At 49.8% G+C, this 22,835-nt stretch overlaps 1 protein-coding gene and 1 long non-coding RNA gene across 5 annotated transcripts; one reads left to right on the top strand and one right to left on the bottom strand.

Annotated features, from left to right (window-relative positions):
• Window positions 1-70: 70 nt before the first annotated feature.
• Window positions 71-4,072, top strand: LOC139832445 (uncharacterized). Its single transcript, XM_071822208.1, has 4 exons — window positions 71-337; window positions 454-2,282; window positions 2,746-3,034; window positions 3,119-4,072. Exons 1-4 carry the CDS (start codon window positions 71-73, stop codon window positions 4,070-4,072), a joined length of 3,339 nt encoding a protein of 1,112 aa, XP_071678309.1.
• Window positions 4,073-8,377: 4,305 nt separating this feature from the next.
• LOC127307819 (uncharacterized) lies at window positions 8,378-18,020 on the bottom strand. Of its 4 annotated transcripts, XR_007855869.2 has the most exons (6): window positions 17,146-18,018; window positions 16,723-16,828; window positions 16,380-16,587; window positions 9,647-9,766; window positions 8,942-9,099; window positions 8,378-8,847 (listed from the first exon to the last, which is right to left on the bottom strand). It is a non-coding gene; the product is annotated as an uncharacterized lncRNA (long non-coding RNA). The 4 variants fall into 4 exon arrangements; XR_007855868.2 differs by having other exon boundaries at window positions 8,942-9,090; window positions 16,723-18,020; XR_007855865.2 differs by having other exon boundaries at window positions 16,723-18,015.
• Window positions 18,021-22,835: the final 4,815 nt, after the last annotated feature.

Genomic DNA, 22,835 nt, shown 5'->3' with positions numbered 1-22,835 from the left:
TTACAACCTCCGCCCTAGACCCGGTAGAACCCTAGTCTCTACCACTTTGGTATCAGATTGCCTAGGTCTCATGGGCTCCAACAGCCCCCCCGTCGACCCCATCACCGCCACGTCCGCCGCCGCCACCAACACCACCACCGCCACCGCCGCCGCCATGACCGGCGCCCACGCGCTGCAGGGAGCCGCCGCCGCCGCCAACGGAGACCAGGCCGCCGCCGCCCCACGGGCCTCGACCTCCTGCCCGCTACTTTGGCGGACCACGCCGGCGCCTCGCGCCATCCGTTTCGAGCTCGCGGAGATCAAGGCCGGCCAGCACCCGCCGGCCCCACCGGCCGCCGTTCCACCGCCGGCCCCACCGCCCGCCTCCGCCGCCAGCAACGGGCGTCCGCGTGGTGGCCGCCATCGCCTTCGCCAATTCCCACATGGATCGACGCGTCGCCTGTCTACACTCAGACTGCGGCACGGACGACGGTTCAGCAGCCCGCCCACACCCTTGGCGGTCCTGGCGGGTTTGCGACCCCCTTCGCCGCGAGCACGTCCTTCAACCCGGGCCGCCAGGAGGGCGCCCCCGAGGTCCCGCCTCTGGCACAGCAGCCGCCCCGCTTCACCAAGCTGGAGTTCGCCACCTACGACGGCGCCACCGATCCCCTGAACTGGCTGAACCAGTGTGAGCAGTTCTTTCGGGGGCAGCGGACGCTCAACACCGACCGCACGTGGATCGCCTCCTATCACCTACGGGGCGCCGCGCAGACTTGGTACTACGCCCTCGAGCAGGACGAGGGCGGGATGCCGTCCTGGGAGCGCTTCCGCGACCTGTGCCTCCAGCGGTTTGGGCCGACCCTACGCGGAAGCCGCCTCGCCGAGCTGGGACGCCTCGCCTTCACCACCACGGTCCAGGACTTCGCCGACCGTTTTCAGGCGCTCGCGTGCCATGCCCCGGGCGTCTCGGCGCGGCAGCGCGCCGATCTCTTCGTCGGCGGCCTCCCCGACTACATCCGCGTCGACGTCGAGATGCGCGAGCCGGCGGACCTGCAGACGGCCATGTACTACGCACGGGCCTACGAGCAGCGGGCCATCGCCATGCAGCAGGTCTACGCGCAACGTGGCAGTGCTCGTCCCGCGCTCCGACCCGCCCCGACGCCCACCGCCCCGCCGCGCCCCGCGCCGGCCGCCGCCCACACGGGCCCTCCTGCGCCGACTCGCCCCTTCAAGCGGCTGACGGCTGCGGAGCAGCTCGAGCGGCGCCGCCAGGGGCTGTGCTTCAACTGCGACGAGAAGTACGCGCCGGGCCACACGTGCGCCCGCCTCTTCTACCTGGAGACCGTCGACGACGCCGACGTGGAGGCCCTCACCGCCGAGCTCGCGGCCGCCACCGTCACTGAGGCCGGTGTCACGACCTACGCGCCGGTCGATGCGTCCGCCTTCGTCGTCTCTCTTCATGCTATGGCGGGCATCAAGACGGCAAAGACGATGCTGCTCCCGGTGACGATCAATGGGGAGCGTCTCACTGCGCTGGTGGACACGGGTTCGACGCACAACTTCCTATCCAACACCGCCATGCGCCGCCTCGCTCTCCAGCCGGCGGGATCGGAGAAATACAGCGTTACCGTCGCCAACGGGGACCGTCTTACGTGCCAGGGCGTGGCGCGACAGGTTCCCGTGCTCGTAGGCGACGAGCCATTCTCCATCGACTGCGTCGGCATCGACTTGGGCTGCTACGACTTCATCCTCGGCCTCGACTTCCTGAGCACCTTAGGCCCCATCCTTTGGGACCTCGACGTGCTGTCCCTCATCTTCTGGCGCGAGGGCGGCCGCCGTGTTCACTGGACGGGCTTGGGCAGCACTGGCGCATCCCCGCAGCTCCACCTGATGGCCGCCGCGCTTGACGAGGCACACCCGCTCCTGGCCGACTTACTGCAGCAGCACGGCGACCTCTTCGACGAGCCGCAGGGCCTCCCTCCCTCGCGGCCCTGTGACCACCGCATACACCTGCTGCCGAACACGGCGCCCGTCGCTGTGCGGCCGTACCGGTACCCCCAGCTGCAGAAGGACGAGCTCGAGCGCCAGGTGGCGGTCATGCTAGCACAGGGCATCATCCGGATTTCGACGTCGCCGTTCTGCGCCCCCGTGCTCCTTGTGCGCAAGGCCGACGGCACGTGGCACTTCTGCATCGACTTTCGCGCCCTCAACACCGTCACGTCCAAGGACAAGTTCCCCATCCCCGTCGTGGATGAGCTCCTGGACGAGCTGCATGGCGCGCGCTTCTTCACCAAGCTCGACTTGCGCTCGGGCTATCATCAGGTGCGCATGCACCCGGACGACATCGCCAAGACGGCGTTCCGCACTCACCACGGCCATTACGAGTTTTTGGTGATGCCGTTCGGCCTCTCCAACGCGCCGGCGACCTTCCAGGCCCTGATGAACGACGTGCTCAGCCCCTACTTACGACGCTTTGTGCTTGTTTTCTTTGATGATATTTTGATCTACAACGCATCCTGGGCGGAGCACCTGCAGCACGTGGCCATCATCTTCAACGAGCTTCGAGCGCATCGTCTTCATCTCAAGCGCTCGAAGTGCTCGTTTGGCACGACCTCCGTCGCATACTTGGGCCACGTCATCTCCGCCGACGGGGTCGCGATGGACGCGGACAAGGTCGCCGCAGTCGCCGCCTGGCCGACGCCCCAGTCGCCGCGCGCTCTTCGCGGATTTTTGGGCCTCGCGGGATACTACCGGCGGTACATCCAGGACTTCGGCCTCATCGCCGCGCCTCTCACGCGCCTGCTTCGCCTTCTCTTGGGACGAGGAGGCGGCCACGGCCTTCGCCGCCCTGCAGCGGGCACTCACGACGGGCCCCGTTCTTCAGATGCCGGACTTCGACGAGCCGTTCGTGGTGGACTGCGACGCCTCCGGCATCGGCTTCGGCGCCGTCCTTCACCAGGGCGAGGGGCCACTCGCTTTCTTCAGCCGCCCCTTCACCGCGCGCCACCACAAGCTCGCCGCATATGAGTGCGAGCTGATTGGGCTGGTCCAGGCAGTGCGCCACTAGCGGGCGTATCTTTGGGGCCGGACATTCCGTGTGCGCACGGACCATTACAGCCTGAAGTTCTTGCTGGATCAGCGCCTCTCCACAGTGCTGCAGCATCAGTGGATCAGCAAGCTCTTCGGCTTCGACTTCACCGTCGAGTACCGCCCCGGCCGCCTCAACACAGTCGCCGACGCCCTGTCCCGCCGCGACATCGACGACGCCGCGGACGCGCCCACGGTCGGTGCGGCCCTCTGCATCCACTCCGGGCCATCTTTCGCCTTCATCGACGAGGTTCGCCGCGCTACTGCCGAGGCCGCGGATGCGCAGCAGCTGCGCCAGTGCCTGGCCGACGGCGAGCTGGCCGCGCCATGGCGCTTGGACGAGGGACTACTCCTCCATGGGCGCCGCATCTTCGTGCCGGATCATGGCGACCTGCGCCACCAGGCCTTGTCCTTGGCGCATTCTGCAGGTCACGAGGGCGTCCAAAAGACCCTGCACCGTCTCCGCGCTGATTTTTACATTCCAGGGGATGGCGTCCTGGTGCGAGCGTGTGTCACATGCCAGCGGAACAAGACGGAGACGCTCCGTCCGGCGGGCTTACTGCAACCGCTGGACGTGCCGTCCCAAGTGTGGGCGGACATCTCCATGGACTTCATCGAGGGGCTGCCAAAGGTTGGCGGCAAGTCCGTCATCCTCACGGTGGTCGACCGTTTCTCCAAGTACGCGCACTTCATCGCCCTCGGCCATCCCTATACGGCGGCGTCCGTGGCACGCGCCTTCTTCGACGGCATCGTTCGCCTCCACGGGTTTCCGTCCTCCATCGTCAGTGATCGTGATCCGGTGTTCACGGGTCACGTCTGGAGGGACCTCTTTGGGTTGGCGGGCGTGAAGCTCCGCATGAGCACGGCGTTTCATCCTCAGACGGACGGCCAGTCCGAGGTCGTCAACAAGATCATCGCCATGTACCTGCGCTGCATCACCGGGGATCGTCCACGAGCTTGGGTGGACTGGCTAGCGTGGGTCGAGTACTGCTACAACACGTCCTAGCACTCCGCGCTGCACACTACTCCCTTTGAGGTGGTCTACGGGAGGCCACCACCGGCGATGCTTCCCTATGCGTCTGGCACGGCACGTACTGAGACGGCGGATGACCTGCTGCGTACCCGCGATGAGATACTGGCTGAGGCGCGCCAGCGACTTCTTCAGGCTCAGCAGCTGGCGAGGAGGTACTATGATGCACATCATCGCGAGGCGGAGTTTGCGGTGGACGACTGGGTCTGGCTCCGCCTTCTTCACCGGACGACCCAGTCCTTGGACCCGCGCTCCCGGCGCAAGTTGGGCCCTCGTTACGCCGGTCCTTTCCGTGTGCTGGAGCGCATCGGCATCTTCAACGTCGGTCTCCTGAAGGCCTACCGGGGCGACCCTCCTTCTGCACCACCAGCTCTTCCACCTACTTCGGATGGGCGTCTCGAGCCTGCCCCGGCGAGTGTGGCTCGCGTGTTGAAGGCCCAGCAGCGCCGTGGTGTTTGGCACGTCTTGGTGCATTGGACAGGCCTGCCAGAGGACGAGGCGACTTGGGAGAAGCTTGAAGATCTCCGCCAGCAGTTTCCAGAAGTTCAGCTCGAGGACGAGCTGTTTGAGAAGGCGGGGAGAGATGTTATGGTCGGTTTGACCTATAAACGCAGGAAGCCCACTAGTGGCTAGTTATGGGCTTAGCCCAAGTAAATTAGGGGCTTAACCCAAGTAAATTAGGGTTTAGAGGAGGCCGTCCTCCTATATAAACACTTGTATCCCTTCGAGATTAATCAGACAATAATTCAGTATCATTACTGTCTCGTCTCCTGAAGGGAGACGGGAGAACCCTAGCCCGCCGCACCAACCCTAGCCGCCGCCTCTTTCCTCCGCGACGGCGCCCAGCCGCCGGCGCCGAGCTCTCCAACCTCTCCGCCCTCACTTCCACCCTTACAACCTCCGCCCTAGACCCGGTAGAACCCTAGTCTCTACCATCCTATCGGCCATACAGCACGGACTGATAGGATCAGTTCCAAGGACATCATCCATTGTCGACATCTGCACAAGGGTAAGACTGCACAAGGGTAAGACAGTTATTACTCTCCTACTGCCGGCACGAATACAATGTTTTCCGTTCAGGTTTTCCAAATGCAGTTTTCTTTTCTATGCGTTTTTTTTCTTTGTTGCAGAGCTGCATGTCACAGACGCACGTGGTATGCTTCTAAGCGCGATTAATAAGAATACAGCCTACGACCAGAGTTCTAGCCGGTTATAGCCTTTTGGGAGAACATTCGCCGCAGTTACAGCGTTTATAGGATAAATGCGAAAAAACACCAATAGCTGTATATAGCCATATTTAGTTCCTAATTTAGGAGCTATACTTCTTGCTTTCTGATTTTTTCTTCTCTACATTTTGTCTCATGATTTCTGTATGTCTTCAATATGATTCAATAAAACTTGTGAGTTGAATATCTCAATATTTGTTTCTCTTCAATGGTTGACTGAGCTGTAGCTCAAATTGTGTTTGGGTCATACTTTTTCTATTTTTTGGTAAGATGTTTATGAAATGACGCCAAATGGATTAACCTGCTATATTCTGGCTGTAGACTTTATTAGCTTCAAAAATTATCGCGGCTAAATGAAACAGCCTGCTATTTTAAACTATGTGTAACACCTGTCCCAAAGTAGTCCGGTACTTTGCATTGTTTTCTTCCATGCGTTGTGCTATTTATTTTATTTTCCAATTGTATATGCCACAAGCAGACCTACCATTCGACTAAATGTGGTGAAGGTGCACGATGAAGGCACCTTGCCTAAATCAAAATGTTCAGTCTTCTGCTAAAAAGGAAAATATGTTAAAATCGACTTGAGCCTACAGCTATAGTCATACTTCCACCATTGCAGTCCTGTACAAAAGATCTAAATCTCGCGGAGGAAAAGCTGAGTGAAAATTTCTTTTTCAAAATTCAAGGACCAAATTATGTGGAATTCACAAGGAAGATCAAATAGCCCTCCAACTTAGTTATGCTTCCTATAAGCTTTTAACATGGAACGGAAGGGTATTTTGTGCTCCCAAATTTTCATGCGAAGAATAATGTACACGGCAAATGAAAACTATAAAATCCTCTCAACTGTCACAACAAACGAAAGCAAGCACGGCTACTCCACTTACCCGAAAAGTCAAAGATCTAGGGCAATCTTTTCCATATGGTAATAAACTAGTAGAGATGCCCGTGCGTTGCAACGGGTATAAAATAAATCGAACATTCTTGATTTGAAGTATACCACGATTTTGGTTGTACCATTATTTAGAAATAAGTTGTTTTGACCCAAAATTCAATTCCTAGGTTCGACTACACAACAATCTAGCCAATAGCCTATACCTAATATTAATAAGGAGTAGGAGGAAAACTTCTTCTGCGTATAAACTTGTTGCTATGTCACAAAAGAATCCCCCACATACATTGTGGGCAATCATCCATGAAAAAATTCAAGCGCAAAATGATGCATAGTGCTCATGGATTGCCCTCAGAAATATTGGTCAATAAAGTACAATTTTGCACATTTTTGTAGAAGTAATATTTTCCAGGTATGTCACAAAAGAATCCCCCACATACATTTGTAGTACTGCACATTGCATTCATGAACCAAGTACGATTTCAATCAAATAGTATTACCCTATGAAGATCCATATTTTCCAGATTTCAGGGGCAAGAACTTAATTAGCTAACACCAAGGCATCCAACCCCAATGGAAGAAAAATTATTGTTGGGTCAAAATAAGGAAAAAAGAAAAGCTATCTGACACACGAAGTTTGCTATACACTTACATTCAGGCTGCCACGATATTGATGGCGAAGGCTTCGGCACAGACACAGAAGCGCTGATCGTGGAAGCGATGGCCGTGGAAGCGATATCCTCGCTGCCAGGCGGTTCCAGTGGAAAAGCGAGAGACGCCCGCCAGATACGCAAACCTGACGCATATTTAGGCCGCATTTGCATCGCTGCGGACGTCGCCCTGCTGGAGCGGGTAACAGTCGCATTTCCGGTCACCGCGGTCGCCAGATTCCCTCGTGAGCCAAATAACCTTGGAGGTGTGTGGTGGTATTCACTCGGGAGGATACGCATCCTGAGCAGTGTGGAGATCAAACCACAACTTACACATTACCATTCTAATCTTAATTCAGCTGACACGCGAGAGCCTTAATCCGTGAGATCACAAAAAAGTTAGCATCGTCCAATTAGTCAGCGCCTTATCCTCTTATCCAATTAGTCATCGTCCAATTAGTCAGCGCCTTAATCCGTGAGATCACAAAAAAAGTTAGCCATGTAACCAAGAACAGAGAAAGGGGGCACGAAGACGAACCAGGTGTCAGGATAAACATCGCTAAATAGGAGACTACGGCGGCTAGCTATTCCCAGTCCTCCGCCTCCCTCCATGATCTCCTCCACGCAGGCAGGGACGCTGCCCCTGTGCTGCAGCTCGCCGACAGGCCGATTTTGTTCATGGAAAGTTCCGGCCTCTCTCAGCGCTGCTCTCCCGCTGCCGATTTTGGTCGGGGAAGTGAGGCGCCGGTCCTCCGCCTCCCTCGCCGATCTCCTTTCACGCCGGCAGGGACGCTGCCCCGGTGCTTCAGGTCGCTCCAGATTTCGATTTTGGTCAGGAAGAGCACCGGCCTCTCCCCACGCCGCTCTTCCGCTGCCGATTTTGTTCGGGGCCGCGAGGCACCGGAGGGGACACCGCCGGGACGCAGAGAGGCGGAGGTTGCAGGGACCGCGATGGGAGGGCACCGGCAGCGGTTTGCTCTGACTTGGTGGATGGTGGGCTCAATGGGCGTCCCTGTGTGCTTTTTAATGCTCAAAGAGGTAGCGAACCGTTTTCATAAGCGGTGGCAATCCCTGTAATTTTCACGCAAAATAAGGGCAAATTCTGACGGACGACGGAAACGCTTCTCCCTTTATTATTAGGTAGAGATTAACCAGAGGAAAGAAACCATTGGTCTGGCCCAGTCTCATCAATTTGGTCGATACGATGTAGGTTTATGATTATTTAAGCACGGTATACAAAGAAGTCTGGCAAGTGATAATTTGGCGAGGACAAATGCGAAAGAAAACTACAGACCGGAGTACTGTTGAAATGTCTGAATTTTGCGGCACACACCTGTAGTTCATCCGTCTGCACTGATTCGGCCTGGCCCAACCCTCCAATAAACTTCTTGTATGATTGCATTTTATTTTAAGAGAAATCTTATACCATAGCGGCAAAGAGCATAAAGCAACAGATTTCCTAACAAACAGCTAGCTGTTTTTCAATTGGCAAAGAGACACTTTTTCTGCACCAATCAAATGAAGACAGCTGTCTTTTAAAAAACAACAATGAAAACACTCGTTGAAATGAAAAAGTGTCTGTTTTAGTTAACCAAAACAGACGTATTTCAGTACGGGAAAGTAATTGAGTCCGATGTGTCCGTTTTTTTGAACCCAACACGAAACTGTCCAGCCAACTAAACCATACATGTAAAAAGCCCACGCAACCTGAATACCACAACACAATTCACGTGCAAGGCCTAGAAACAACTGCCCTGCCTTCTTCTTCAGCAAGCAAAGAACTCACATGCTGCAGCGACTCCACCAACTCCAAACACCCCCTTCAGCCGTTCGCTGCTCCTCTCAGTATCCAGATCGACAGGATCCCCCAAACAATGGACGGAAAAGAAGAACTGGGAAAGAAGAAAGGGAAGGAAATTCTTCAAGAAAACCTACTTCCACTTGCAGTTCCGCTGCACTCTATGGTGCCGATTCCCTTATCAACTGAATCATAAAAATTATCACTGTCAACGAAGGTATAATTAAAACGCATGGAAGCTAGCATCAAATTTATCATTCGATGTCTGCAGTTGCATACCTGGATTAGGAAACTCAGTTGCATACCTGATGCGCTTTCACAATGCACTTGCCACGACGCATTGGAAAACTTTGATAAATGCCAAATATGCCCTTGCCACGACGCATTGGAAAACTTTGATAAATGCCAGCAGGAAAAATGCTGTGTACCTACAGCGACTGGCAACAAGTTGATCACCCAAAAATACACTATTTGATTGACTAGGCCAATAGAATACCTTATGTATTCGACTAGTGCATTGGCTCATGTTGGCATGTGATACAAAAACCTCCAGAGTTTAGCAACTAGGTCAGATTGGATATTGACAACTAGGAATAGAGAGGTTAAAGAGAATGCAAATCTTAAAGAGACAAATATTCTCAGCTGCTGATGTTGGCAGTTGATTCATGCCAGACAGAGAAAAAGAGGTGCTTAGCGTCACGTCCGTCTGATTTATTCCCGCACTGAGATGAGTAGATATGGCCTTATGTACTAATCGAATTTGACATGTGAGGAAAAAAGACTTATTTCATGCCCAGACTAAGATGAGTAGATACGACATTACGTACAAGCGAATCTACACAGTGAGGAAAATATACAGAGTTAAAAAAATGAAATGCATACTGAGATATTCATATAATGCATTTAGTACGAATGAATTACACAAAAATATATACGAGAATTATACATAATCAGAGAGACAAAACGCATTAGAGAGAGAGGTACCTCGAGGAGTTCAGAGGCTGCTGTTGGCGCCTGATTCATGCTGGATGGTGACAAGTGACTGCGGCCGTAGTTCGGAGTGGAACCAGTCAACGAGGAATACAGGGTGCCCAGGAATCCAGCCTGGGAGATTAAAAAATATTTAGAGCAAATGCATACTGAGGGTTTCAGAAACTAATGGAAATGCAAACTGACTATCTGATAAACAACTAATAAAGACGCATGACAGCAAAACAGACTTAGAAGCATACATGGGGCATCAAACATATGCGCATACATGGGGCATCAAACATATGCTGATCAATTCCATTAGACAGACCAGTGTAGATTCGCTTGTACGTAATGTCGTATCTACTCATCTTAGTCTGGGCATGAAATAAGTCTTTTTTCCTCACATATCAAATTCGATTAGTACATAAGGCCATATCTACTCATCTCAGTGCGGGAATAAATCAGACGGACGTGACGCTAAACACCTCTTTTTCTCTGTCTGGCATGAATCAACTGCCAACATCAGCAGCTGAGAATATTTGTCTCTTTAAGATTTGCATTCTCTTTAACCTCTCTATTCCTAGTTGTCAATATCCAATCTGACCTAGTTGCTAAACTCTGGAGGTTTTTGTATCACATGCCAACATGAGCCAATGCACTAGTCGAATACATAAGGTATTCTATTGGCCTAGTCAATCAAATAGTGTATTTTTGGGTGATCAACTTGTTGTCAGTCGCTGTAGGTACACAGCATTTTTCCTGCTGGCATTTATCAAAGTTTTCCAATGCGTCGTGGCAAGGGCATATTTGGCATTTATCAAAGTTTTCCAATGCGTCGTGGCAAGTGCATTGTGAAAGCGCATCAGGTATGCAACTGAGTTTCCTAATCCAGGTATGCAACTGCAGACATCGAATGATAAATTTGATGCTAGCTTCCATGCGTTTTAATTATACCTTCGTTGACAGTGATAATTTTTATGATTCAGTTGATAAGGGAATCGGCACCATAGAGTGCAGCGGAACTGCAAGTGGAAGTAGGTTTTCTTGAAGAATTTCCTTCCCTTTCTTCTTTCCCAGTTCTTCTTTTCCGTCCATTGTTTGGGGGATCCTGTCGATCTGGATACTGAGAGGAGCAGCGAACGGCTGAAGGGGGTGTTTGGAGTTGGTGGAGTCGCTGCAGCATGTGAGTTCTTTGCTTGCTGAAGAAGGCAGGGCAGTTGTTTCTAGGCCTTGCACGTGAATTGTGTTGTGGTATTCAGGTTGCGTGGGCTTTTTACATGTATGGTTTAGTTGGCTGGACAGTTTCGTGTTGGGTTCAAAAAAACGGATACATCGGACTCAATTACTTTCCTGTACTGAAATACGTCTGTTTTGGTTAACTAAAACAGACACTTTTTCATTTCAACGAGTGTTTTCATTGTGGTTTTTTAAAAGACAGCTGTCTTCATTTGATTGGTGCAGAAAAAGTGTCTGTTTACCAATTGAAAAACAGTCAGCTGTTGTATAGCCACACCCACCTAAAGCAATTTGTTTCTGCATAAACAAACCTGGTGATTTATTGCCTATGTATTATTATTATTATTAACTATATCAAAGCTGACCTTTTTTGCCGCAAGGGCAGCGTTTTGGCAACTGTTTCATCCTCTGATCCATCCAATCAGCCTTAAACACGTTGGATTTTCGCACTGTTCACGGGCAAGCGCTCCTACACATGCGGGAGTCTGTTTTCCTTTCCTTCCTTATTTTTACTTCGTACAATTCCGATTTACCGGGAGCCAGCCGGTCATCCTTTCCTTACGGGACGGTTGCTTTCAATTTCGTGCGTGTTGTTTACCTTCAATCTCCGGTTTTATCGGTATTGACCGATCGTGCATGCTATCCTGCATTACTGCCCTTATCTCATTGACACGTATCTTTTTACGTGTCCACCTCTTCTCTTCACCGTAAATATAGACCCATCGAGAAACATCAGTTAGTCAAAGCGGAGAACATATCTAGTGCTACACAGCCTCTGGATGCTACCTGTTTCCGGAGCCATCTGGGCCATCCAATGCGATTCAACGGACAGGATAGGACACAACTGCACGTGAAGACCCACCATAGTTCATATGCAAATCAAACCCTGGCTTTCCTAAAATTGTGGCACAAGACCAATTCTTCCTGAGTTCTATCTCTCCGCCATGGGTTTCAGTTCGCCCAGCAGGTTCATTGATGATGCATTGATGCGGGCACTGCCATGGGTTCTCACGTAGCACTGCATAATGTATTCCTCCACGTAGTATTCCTTTTTTTCCTTCCAAATTATTCTTGCAATTTATCCAATTAGACAGAATGTATATTCCTCAAGGTTTGTCCTTTGCTTACAGTGAAGAACACAGCGTAACTTCCCGTATAGGCAGATTGCATTTTATTTTTGTGCTTCCTTGGTGCACAATTAAGGTGCAGTTAGATTGTACTACAAAAATTCTAGCTTTTATATTTCTCTAGGTAACCAGAAATATACATATTTCTTCTTTCTGTACTACCACACGGTGCAAGTGTCGCGAAGAGTGGATTTTTGTAGCTTAAGTTGCACATAGCTTGTTTTTTTTAATTCAAAAACGATATTTAAAGGTTTCAAAAATTCTGAAAAATAAATCTAGATGTAGATAATGTTGTGATCTACCTACCAAAATTTCTACTCGAAATACTTATATTTAAAGCTGAGCAAAAATGATTAAATCTGACAGAGACAGGCGATGTGAGCATAGACAGGGATCTGAGTAAGGATGGTTCTTATGCCATAATTTCCAGGAACGTACGGTCTGATTTGCAAATGAACCATGGTGGGTCTTCGTCTGCACTTATGTTCCATCCTGTCCACTGAATAGCATTGAAAGGCCCAGATCGCTGGAGACACGTAGCACACAAGTGCTCGGTAGCGCTAGATATTCTCCCAGTCAAAGCGGTTCTGAGTTTCACGATCGACAATCACAGCGTGTTTGGTTGAGAGGAGTTGGATGTAGGGAATGGGAATTTGAGGGGTAGGAGACTTGCAGTCCGTTGATTGGTTTGTGGGAATGGGAGTTTATAAGGGTTGGGGAAGGGGAATTAAGGAGGTGAATTCCCGCAGATCTATTCCCTGGGGAGGACCAGGTAATTGAGCTGGGAAGGGGAGTTGAAGAAAATAGTAGTAGCATATGACTTCACCGGTACGCCGTCGTGGACTGCTGCATCATAAACTTCACGTCCAAGTGCTAGGCTAGCTGCTAGCACATGTTCCACCGGCCACCTCTCCTGTCCTATGAAGCTGCACCATGGACGTACCCTCAAAAAAAAAACTGCACCATGGACGTGGTGTGCTAGCAACGTGCTTATTTCGAGGATGTTAACTCGACCGGCAGGCGGCAGCAGGAGACGGTGCTGCTCGTGTCCTCCTACTGCGAGTTCCTGGTGCGACCGTACGAGGCGCTGGCGGCGGAGCGCACGAGCTCATCGCCCGGATCAACGGACATGGCCGGTGCCCGGTGTCATGGTGCCACCCTCGTATGGGTACGGTTCCAGGCACGCACGATAGGGAAAAGTAGGACACGGTTGTTGTGATGCGACGGCCGCGGCTGTGCCCGGCGCGGCAGGGGATGACGAAGATGTAATTGCCAATTCCCACTAGTAATTCCCATCACACCCCAAACGTGGGATTGGGACTAATACTCAACTTCCCAAGGCTAATCCCTCACCAAACTCCCCCCTCCAAACTCCCACTCCCATTCCCCAGAGTTGCCAAACACGCTGTCAAGGAAGTACATCCCCTCCTCATCCCTTTCCTCCAAAAGAAACCAATCGCTAGGAGGATAAATCGCCCCGGCCGGAGACGAGGTTCCCGATGGTTCGCTTCTAATGGAGGCACGTTGCAACTGGCCGAGGATGTATGCTGCGGCAGGTGCCGGTGCTTGGGCAGCGAGGCAGAGGCGGCGAGGAACGGTGTCCCACGTCTAGATCGCCGGAGCTTGGCCGGGGCAAGCTGATGGCGAGATGCAGCCTCCATGGTCGATGAGGTCCGCGTCCAGTTGGCACCGCCGCGGGACGGCGCCTACGCCACTCTTCGGAGGCTCGCCCCGGCCTGCCCAGTGGTTGCGTTCATGCTTGATGACATTGCCGGTAGACTGAAGAAGTAGACATGAGGCATGCATGAGGGCCAAGTTTCAGGAGGGACGAGTGTCAGATTAACAGGCCAATAAGGATATCACCTGAAATTCAGGTTCTCCACGCAGAAAACGGTTTGAAGGAAGCATACTGTTATTTTTGGAGCGAAGTGAACTTGCTGACTTGCTGCATAAAAAAAAAAACTTTACTTGCCTACTGATATTAAATGAGCAGAATTTTTCAGTTCAGTACTGACATGCAGTTTAGTTAGTTAAGGTTATAAAAACGTGCATGAGGTCAGGTATTTGTTCATTTCATAGATGTGCATTATTTTGCAATAATGTGTCCGACTTCTTGCGCAAGAAGATAAATTGTAGACCTGCAGTGAAGTTGACTCTGTAGATCGTCATCTTGATTATTAAATAAATTTCCAAAAGGAAGTATGATCAGTAGATAAACTTTACTAGGGTGGTGCCCTATATTCAGAATTTGATTGTAGATAGTCCATGGTTCTTTCAGCTCTGGGTGCCATGAAGGTAAAGGTGTGCACATAATAATTGTTTTATCTTTTAAATATTCATCGCTTACACAAAATCTGCTGCAGTTCTGTTAGATCGATCGTTCGGGCTTAGTTGGCTTGAGTTTAAGAAATGCATATAATGGCCATTCACATTACAGCACGGTACAATTCATCTTTGCTGGTCATGATAAAGCAAAGTCAGGGACATACGGCTGATAAGGCAGGTGTTTACTTGCCGAAACCTGTATTTTGTCCTTGGCAGTAAAATGTTGCCGCTTTGAGAGTAGCATCAAGGAAAGGCTAAAAATGCGCCTAAGTGTTGCTTCGTGTTTCCTGTTTGCAGCTCATCATATTTGTACATATCATGTTTGTGTATCAGTTGATATATCTTGCATGTAAAATTATGGACTACTCCTTTGGTTGTGATACCACTCTCCAAGCCTCTCTTACTACACTATTATATAGCAGTTGGTATCTTTTGTATGTTATTCTCTCAAATTTTATTTTCACTAGGCACTCTCATAGTTGCCTTCCTTTTTTTCTGTTAGAATTAATAAGCTTTTTTATTTATTGGCTTACAGGTTATGGGAATCCTATTAATATTATTGATCATACATTGTTGCTCTCAACAGAAGCTATCAGAAGCGGAATTCATGGTTAGCTTTGACAGAAAGCCGTCCAACGACTTCGTCATGTTGTTTACTTCAGTGTTGAGGTAATCTCTATCTATATTGCTTATTTCAGTGTGGTTGTTATTTTGTTAATCATCTCTGCTGTAAATTTATTAAACTGAATCTCACTCTTTCATTACATATAAGGAATACCTTTTCTGCCGTATTACAGACTCAGCTTGCTCATTGAACATATACGTGGAATTACTTCTGAATTGTAACCAATATTTTAGCATGTTATCCACTCGCGTTGTGGTTGCCTAGGAGAGTGCTCTCTTTCCTTTTAGTTCTTTCGCTATGCACAACAACCTTCGGTTTGAGATGTATAGTACTCAATTTTTTAGTTATATGAGTAAATATAGGAAAATCCAAAACTATCCAGCTTAACGCTCAATGGAAGAGCAGCTTGCTAGCTATACTATTGTTCTGCTCTTTATTTATTTTAGCTGGTTCTCACATACCGCAGAAACTTCATGTATCGTTTCCTGGCCTAGCAGCCGCTGCAGCAGTGGACTTGCCATGATTTTTTTCAGTGTTTCTTTTCTCGGTCGCGCAGATCTAAAAAACCTGCAGTTGAGCACTGCATCCTAATGCAACAGCCAGCTGTGCCACTGGATTCAAGAGCCGTGCTCTGAAAACGAATGTCAGGTTTATAGACTTTATTTTTTAAAAATGGATGGAGGAAGCAGCATTTTTTTCACATAGCTCGGTGCACTCCTAAATATTGTAGCTTCTACCTAGGCCCTTCTGTGGGAAGTTTTAATTTTTTTTCACTATTCTGTTATTTATTAGTATGAACAAATAGGGGTTAACTGTTTAAATTTTACTGCAGGAGCAGATTTACAACAGAGAATCCAACTCTAAAAGTTTGCACGAGACAGTGCTTAGGGAGCTGAACTTTAGGTACCTACGTATAACAGCAGCCAGTGTTGAGTACTCGGACTACTATCAACATCTGTTGCAGATATCGACGCAACGTAGCATAGTTGTGTGCATATAACAATACTAGGTGTTGGATGTTCAAACTCAGTCTACGGCTGCTGCAAATATGAAGGCAGATTATTTAGCACACATCATATTTGTACGTGTTTGCTACTACCATCTGGTTCTGTTTGATGGCACAGTCGGTGGATTTTTTTGTGTATTTGTACTGCTCTTCACAAATGTAATGAATGTGTTGAAGGCTGTTTTTTGTTTCCCCTCTCTCTGTACAACTTCTATCTCTGTAAGCAGTCCTTGTGATAAAGGGTTATGGGGTCCATCTATTTTGTTCTTAGTTTTGCTTATTCAGTTACAACTTATTTGCAGACAGAAAAAACAAAATAGGACCTGCTAACCGGAAAGTAATACTGAAGAAAGCATGAGATTCATGAAAATAATGCATGCCTAATATGAAAATTCAGTTTAACTGGTTCAGAGAAGAGGAACATACCAACTGGTAGCACAACACCTTAATTTGTCTTCCATTGCTCTTTGTCTACCGTCTACCAGCTTAAATCAGCTTCCATGCCTTCTTATCCGCTGCCATCGGTTGCCACTCAGCACCTCCTTTCTACCTCTTCTTAGCTAGAGGCTTACTAACAAAATCAGTGGTCCCAAAGAGATAGATCTTGATCAGAAAAAAAAAATCCTATGGCTGCCTGTACCAGCAAAACAAAGCTTCAGTTGATTTGACCAAACAAAAGGAACAAATTTGAGCATGGAGCAAGATCTAAAGACAGTGCACTCAGAGCAGATTTCAGGTAATGCGTATGAAGAAGATTGAACATCAGTACCTTTGTAAAGACGAACATACTGCATACCCCGGCCGGCACCACCGTGTCGTTTGCGTCTCATTTATTTTTGTTTGGCCACCACCGCGACCTTGCCCACCGCAGCCGCCTGATGCGCCCCACGTGGAGGGGTGTAGCAATCATGAAAATGCAGTACATGGATGGAGAGGTTTCATGAGTTCGAATACAATTAATGGCTAACAGAATAACATCAAGCAAACAACACTGCAATTTCTGTCTTCCCGTCTGTTAATCTAACAGGATGGCATGTCTTTTTTATGAAACCATTTGGACAAATAAATACTCAGTATATAATGCTAACTCCAAACTACTACATCCCCAAAACAAATTGCTTCACCTCGGCATCATGTCTAGGTAAAGGTAAAAGTACAAAATAGGTGGGAAGACCAGGAGGAACAAACGTACCTACACATGGTGCTTCCGGATGAGAAGGTACGCAGAGAATATGGGCAAGTGCCGCTGCTTGCAGTCGCCGAATCCAACATGGATGACGGTTGCAACAACTCGCACGACATACCGATACATCCGACCAGCGTAGCGTCATGGTTGTCGTCGAGCGCCTCCGCCGTTCGGCCATGCAAGCTGCCGCCAGCCAACACGCCGCTCTACCTGTCTATGACGCTGATGCCAGTAGGTCGCATCCGCCATCCAGTTCTGTTACCTCCATAGCCACGCCGCCTCCAATGCACTATGGTAGAAGCGCCCACCCGGCCACCGAGCCGATGCGCATGACACCACGGCCCAAACCTCATGGGGCCATGGCCGCCTCTCCTTGACCAGGCCGCACGGCCGCCTGAGCTAAAGGAGTCAACGAGGTTGTCTCAACACGGAACCATGTTGGCGATTCCATGCCGCGCCTAGGGTCAGCGGAGGGGGCGGGCACAGGACAGTGGGGATGTGATAGGTAGAGAAAGCGAAGGAAAGCTCGGTCCCGTGAGCACTGTAGAGAGAGAGAGAGAGAGAGAGAGAGAGAGAGAGAGAGAGAGATGGCCGGAATCGGGCCACCAAGACGACGGCGAAAGGGGATCCGGAAGGGGAGAAAGCAGATAGGACCTGCTAGCTGCGCCGTACACTACTTTTCCTTTTTTAGGAGGTCGCGCACTAGCTGAGACCGCGAGAGAGGAAAATGAAACAAGCGAGAGAGAATGCAGCACCCTGCCTAAGATGTCAACTGCTAATCAAAAGAATAATGTTTAAAACCCCTCAAAAAATGTTTGAACATTTTTTTTTGTGAGGATTTTTTCTTCAAATCCTTGAAAATTCAGTCCAAATTAAATACTAAAGTTGAACCTTAAATCTCTAAAAAAGTATCGCCAAGTGTTTCCAGCATTTGTATCATTTTCAATCTACTAATGTAGACTATCCAAGTGCAGATTGGAAAACAACCCAGTTATCCTGCCGTTTTAGTAGTTAATTAAGATGAAAATATACTTTTATTGGATTAAATATGGATATGCATATATTTAGATCTCTTGTGATCACAAAATTACACATTCTACTGTTATAGTATGTCCTAAAATATAGAACAACCTGCCCGGGTGCCTATGACAGTTTGAAGACCAACCCCTGGCAACTTAGCATGCTAGATAAATATGGTCCCATGAACAAAATGAAGTGGTAACGTCATCCAGGCTTATACCAACTATGTAAAGGAGAAAGAATGTGTATTACTACAACTAGCTAATCTACTCCTTATGTAAACCTACCTATCTTAATAATTACGTAATCGATTATGACGCGCCAAAACTTCCTAGTATCTGTAAGCACAATAGTCATGCACGCTCATCAGGCATCCCAGTCTTTCCTAAAACACGAACATGGCTGCTAATGCTTTCATGGTTTGTACTGAAAAAAGGAACAACGATTTGGTATCCTAAATATGGAAACAGGCAAACCGATCAGGGGAAACAAGACAGTAGCCTTAGAGCTTTCTTACTATCCGTATGAAAACAGATCGAAACTAAAACAGCTGGTGCCAACACACATGTGAAACGCAAGCATGGAGTAGTAGGGACATACGAAGGCAGAAATGCATAGATTATACTGCGGTCATCAATTCTACAACAGAGGACGGAATTACGCAAATTGAGCGGCTGCTCTATAGATCATACACGCCGCATAAATTTATTCCTATCAAGACGGCCTACTTCGCCTAAGCAAACCAAACCCTAGCTGAGGCGACGGCTGAATCGAAGACTGGTAGTGGTAAACACGGAGCTTTATGAGAACAGCCTGAAATATAGCAGTAAGAACCTTTGCGATGCAGTCGCCCGCCGGCGCTCTCCCTGCCGGGCACGCGCGTGCGCTCGTCGATGTGTAACAGTCACGATCCACCGCCGTCACTAATGCGAAAAAAATTACAAAGAAGGCAAGTGGGGAGCCGAAACCAGCGAGGAGAACCAGCCGCCACGGAGAAGACGGCCGACCACCGCGCGGCGCCACCCCAAACCGCACGCGCCGCCCAAACTGCTCCGACGAAGAGGAGGAACCCAACTCCGCTCGGACCTGCCGCCCACCAGAAACAGGGAAGCTAGACCGAAGACCCGGTCAAAACAGTTCCGAACCGACTCCGCTACACATCAGGCATATATGACCACAGATAATTCATCGCGAGGACACGTACGCACCCTTCCATACCTATGGGGCCTGCGAAAAGGACGTGCAGAGGAACCAGCAGCGTCGGCAACCCTGGGAGCTTGCTCTTTAGGACTAGACGGACCATGCGCTTCTTGCCGCGCCGACTTCCGATCCTGGGGTTAGATTATTTGGGGTGGTTTAAACATATTGCACACTTGTCCACCATTGGCGAGAAGTTTAAACATATTGCACACTTTATCGATTTATTACAAAAGTATCGAGTCGATAACATAGTATGCATTAGCATGTTGTATCATTTGAATGCGGGAGACCATTTTTTACTTCACCGTACCTCAGCAGCCACATTACAGATAGACCGTCTACGTTTGCTCCTTCTGCAACCTCAAAATACTTGATCATATCCTAATCGAAGAAGGGTGTAAGTTTGATCACTCCGTCCATTACACCTATCTAATAAGACATAGATATTAGATTTCATTGTCGATGGAAGCTACATAAGATGTAATAGGATAACAAGGTCACTTAAAGAAATTGAACTAATAAAATAGATCAAACCAATATAACCAACACATCGTATTCATAAGGATGGCAAACTGAAGATTCTTTCCCTTCTCGTGATTTATGGCATAATTAATTTTGCCTGGACATCTTTCATAGAGTATATTTATCTCATTGACATATATCTTGTTGATACCTACTTGCAAACATCTGTAAATTACTCAAGAAATAGTAGAGGCCTGATAAATGTTTGATATAGTTATCAAGGGCTCAGACAAAAAAAAAGGTGTGCCTTGCGTCGTAACTTAGCTAGTGTGCATAAGCATAAGGTCAGGGGAGTTTACCGCCACTTGGTCACAATAGTGTGCAATGCCACATTCTAAATTAAATAGCGGGTAATCTACACAACAAAAAAATGGACTATGCTGCTTGTTGCTCCAAACATGAGTGAAGATTAGGAACTGATGACCATGTGAAAAAAATGCAAAGGTTGCACAATAACCTGTAATATCAAGGAAAGCTCTGGTGCAAAGACCACAAAGCATGGCTAATAGTAATATCTATACATGTTTGATGCTTATTATGCCATCCGAGTCACTGGTAAAAAATATCTGAGGAGTTAGCAATGCAGAATTTCAGGCGCGTGCTATTCTTGAAGATTTTGGTGTGTGTAGATCTTGTGGTTGTTGTGCGGGCACAGCCTTGGTGGTAGTTTGGGGAATAAGTAGCAGGACAGGCGTCCAGAAGCTTGTTCGGCGCCAGCAGGCAGTAGCGGAAGGCCATCAGGCGACTGGCAAGCTTGTCTAGAGGCCTAAGGATGTGCATGAAGCGAGACCTGAGATGATAGCCGAGGGCAGGCTAGGAAGGAGGATGGGGGAAACACTCGATGGACGGAATTGACACTGCCACACCACGAATCCAATCTGAATGACAGTACACGTAGCTTACACACGCAATCTCTCACAAGCAATTCATCTTCCTCCTAGAAGAATATCCAATTGTTGCGGTCCAGCTATATATACGATGCATGCTCCAAAATGAAATGTCAGATCATGAAAAAGAAGTAAAGTATCGATGCATCAGCAAAGTAGAGAATCTGAAGGAATAAAATCTAACTACAAGGGCAAGGGACACCATGATACTTATGTACTATATAATATGCATGATCACAAGAACACATATCACAGATAACAATGTGCATTCTTGGAGTTGCTATATGATTTTGAAATAATTTACTTCCTGATATGTCTGGTTGCTACTGGCCTACCGCTGAACTATCAGCACCGAGAATGTACATCAACTTGCCAGGTATATCCTATTTGTCCCCTGAAAAAAAGGTAATCCTATTTCTCAAGCATATCAGAAGGTAGCAGTTATTATATTCAATTGATCAATTGATCTCTTTGTGTAGCTGTTAATATATCAACTGAACTACCATCTACTTCCATGGAAAGATCGAAGAGATGGTGTGACAGTTACAGATAATGGAAATGCAGAGGTAAAAGTATCACCCTTAATGTCTAGTGGGATTCATTCTAAATCAAGCTAACGCCCCGCTCCTTGGTCGCCCCGCGCGACCTGGGGGCGGAAACCCTAGATCTTAGCCTCCACCTCCTCCCCCTCTCCCCACCCCCGGCCGCCGCCGGCGTGCGCCGCCGGGCAAAGCCCGCGCGGTGCCGGCGGCGGCGGGCCTTCCACTACCTGGCGCGAGGAGGACCGGCGCGGGACGGCGTCCTCCTTTGGCGGCAGTGCAGATCGGCGACGGTCGGCGGGGCCTGGCGTGGCGGTGGCCGGCGAGCTGCGCCAGGGGCGGCCGGTCGCAAGTTGAGGCGGCGGTGAGGAGGTGCTCGTGACTCCGGCGACCCGGGAGGTCGCGGCGGAAAGGGGCCTCCTTGCCAGTGCTACATGTGTGTGCCCAGGGGGGCGGTGGCTGGCCGGACTGGCCGTGGGCGCCGGCGGTGGCTCGAGCCTCCTCGCCGGCGGATCTGGAGGCGGCCCTTTGTCCTCGGATCTGGACGGGGTGGCTTGGCCGCGGCTGGAGAGGCCACCAAGGCCTGCAGGTTCGTCCTGGCGCTGATGGGAGGTTGGTCCGGCTGGTGGGGACCGGCGGTGGTGTTGTGGTTGAGTCCAGCGAGGTTTGGCGGCGCGGTTGTCTTCGATGTGTGTCGGTTTGGGTGGATTGGGAAGAAGGGTTTGTGCCGGCGCTGTCTAGGGTGACCCGCCGCCGCCGGGATGGGAGCAGGGGCTCCCACGGTCCTGCCCTTCTTTCTCCCATGACAATTCTCACCGGCGCCATCCGAGCGACATCGCTGTCCCAACCTCTTCTTGGCCCTGCCTGACCGCCCCGGTCCTGCGAGGAAAAGGTCCCTGTTTGCTGATCTCTCAGGGCTCCTCCGGTGTCGTGGTTGTATCACGGCGAGTGCTCCCGAATGTCGATGCAGTCCCCACTCGTGGAGTGGTTGTTGTTGGGTGGTTGTCGACGGCTCGGGCGAAAGCCATGGCCGGTTTGTCCGGAGCCGATGACGGTGACGCTCTTGGGCGCCATTCTCCTCCTTGGAGGCGTCTTCGTTGAGCCTCGGCGCCGCCCCTTCATGGTCGGATGTCTCTAGGTGAAAACCTTGGCCCTTGTTGGGTCGAGCAACGGCGTCACCTTGGTGTCGTTCCCCTTCTTGGAGGCGTTGCTTTTGAGACCTCGGCGTTCCCTTGCTTCTCGTTCCATGGTCACTTGCGCCCGGCTGTTGCTCGTGTGTAGTCGGCTGGTAGGGATTCCGGTGACGGTCTGCCGGCGACACCCTTCGTTCTTCATTTGCTCGAGACGAAGACCTCAAGTTTTCAAGTTTATCTTAGTTGGTGGTAGTCGTTTGCTGTTGTTTTTGGGTGCCGTTTTCGCTCGGATATGTGCTTGTATTGTAAGCTGGTAACCCCAGCGGTGTCGGTGTGTGTTGTTGGAGTTGTGTTGTTTTCCTGGCCGGTTGATGGCTTTGTTAATTCAAAGTCGG

The sequence above is a fragment of the Lolium perenne genome, chromosome 6, assembly GCF_019359855.2.
Source record: "Lolium perenne isolate Kyuss_39 chromosome 6, Kyuss_2.0, whole genome shotgun sequence".
NCBI lineage: Eukaryota > Viridiplantae > Streptophyta > Magnoliopsida > Poales > Poaceae > Lolium > Lolium perenne.
The sequence above is the reverse complement of the archived record's forward strand: the minus strand, read 5'-3'. Positions and strand labels throughout refer to the sequence as shown.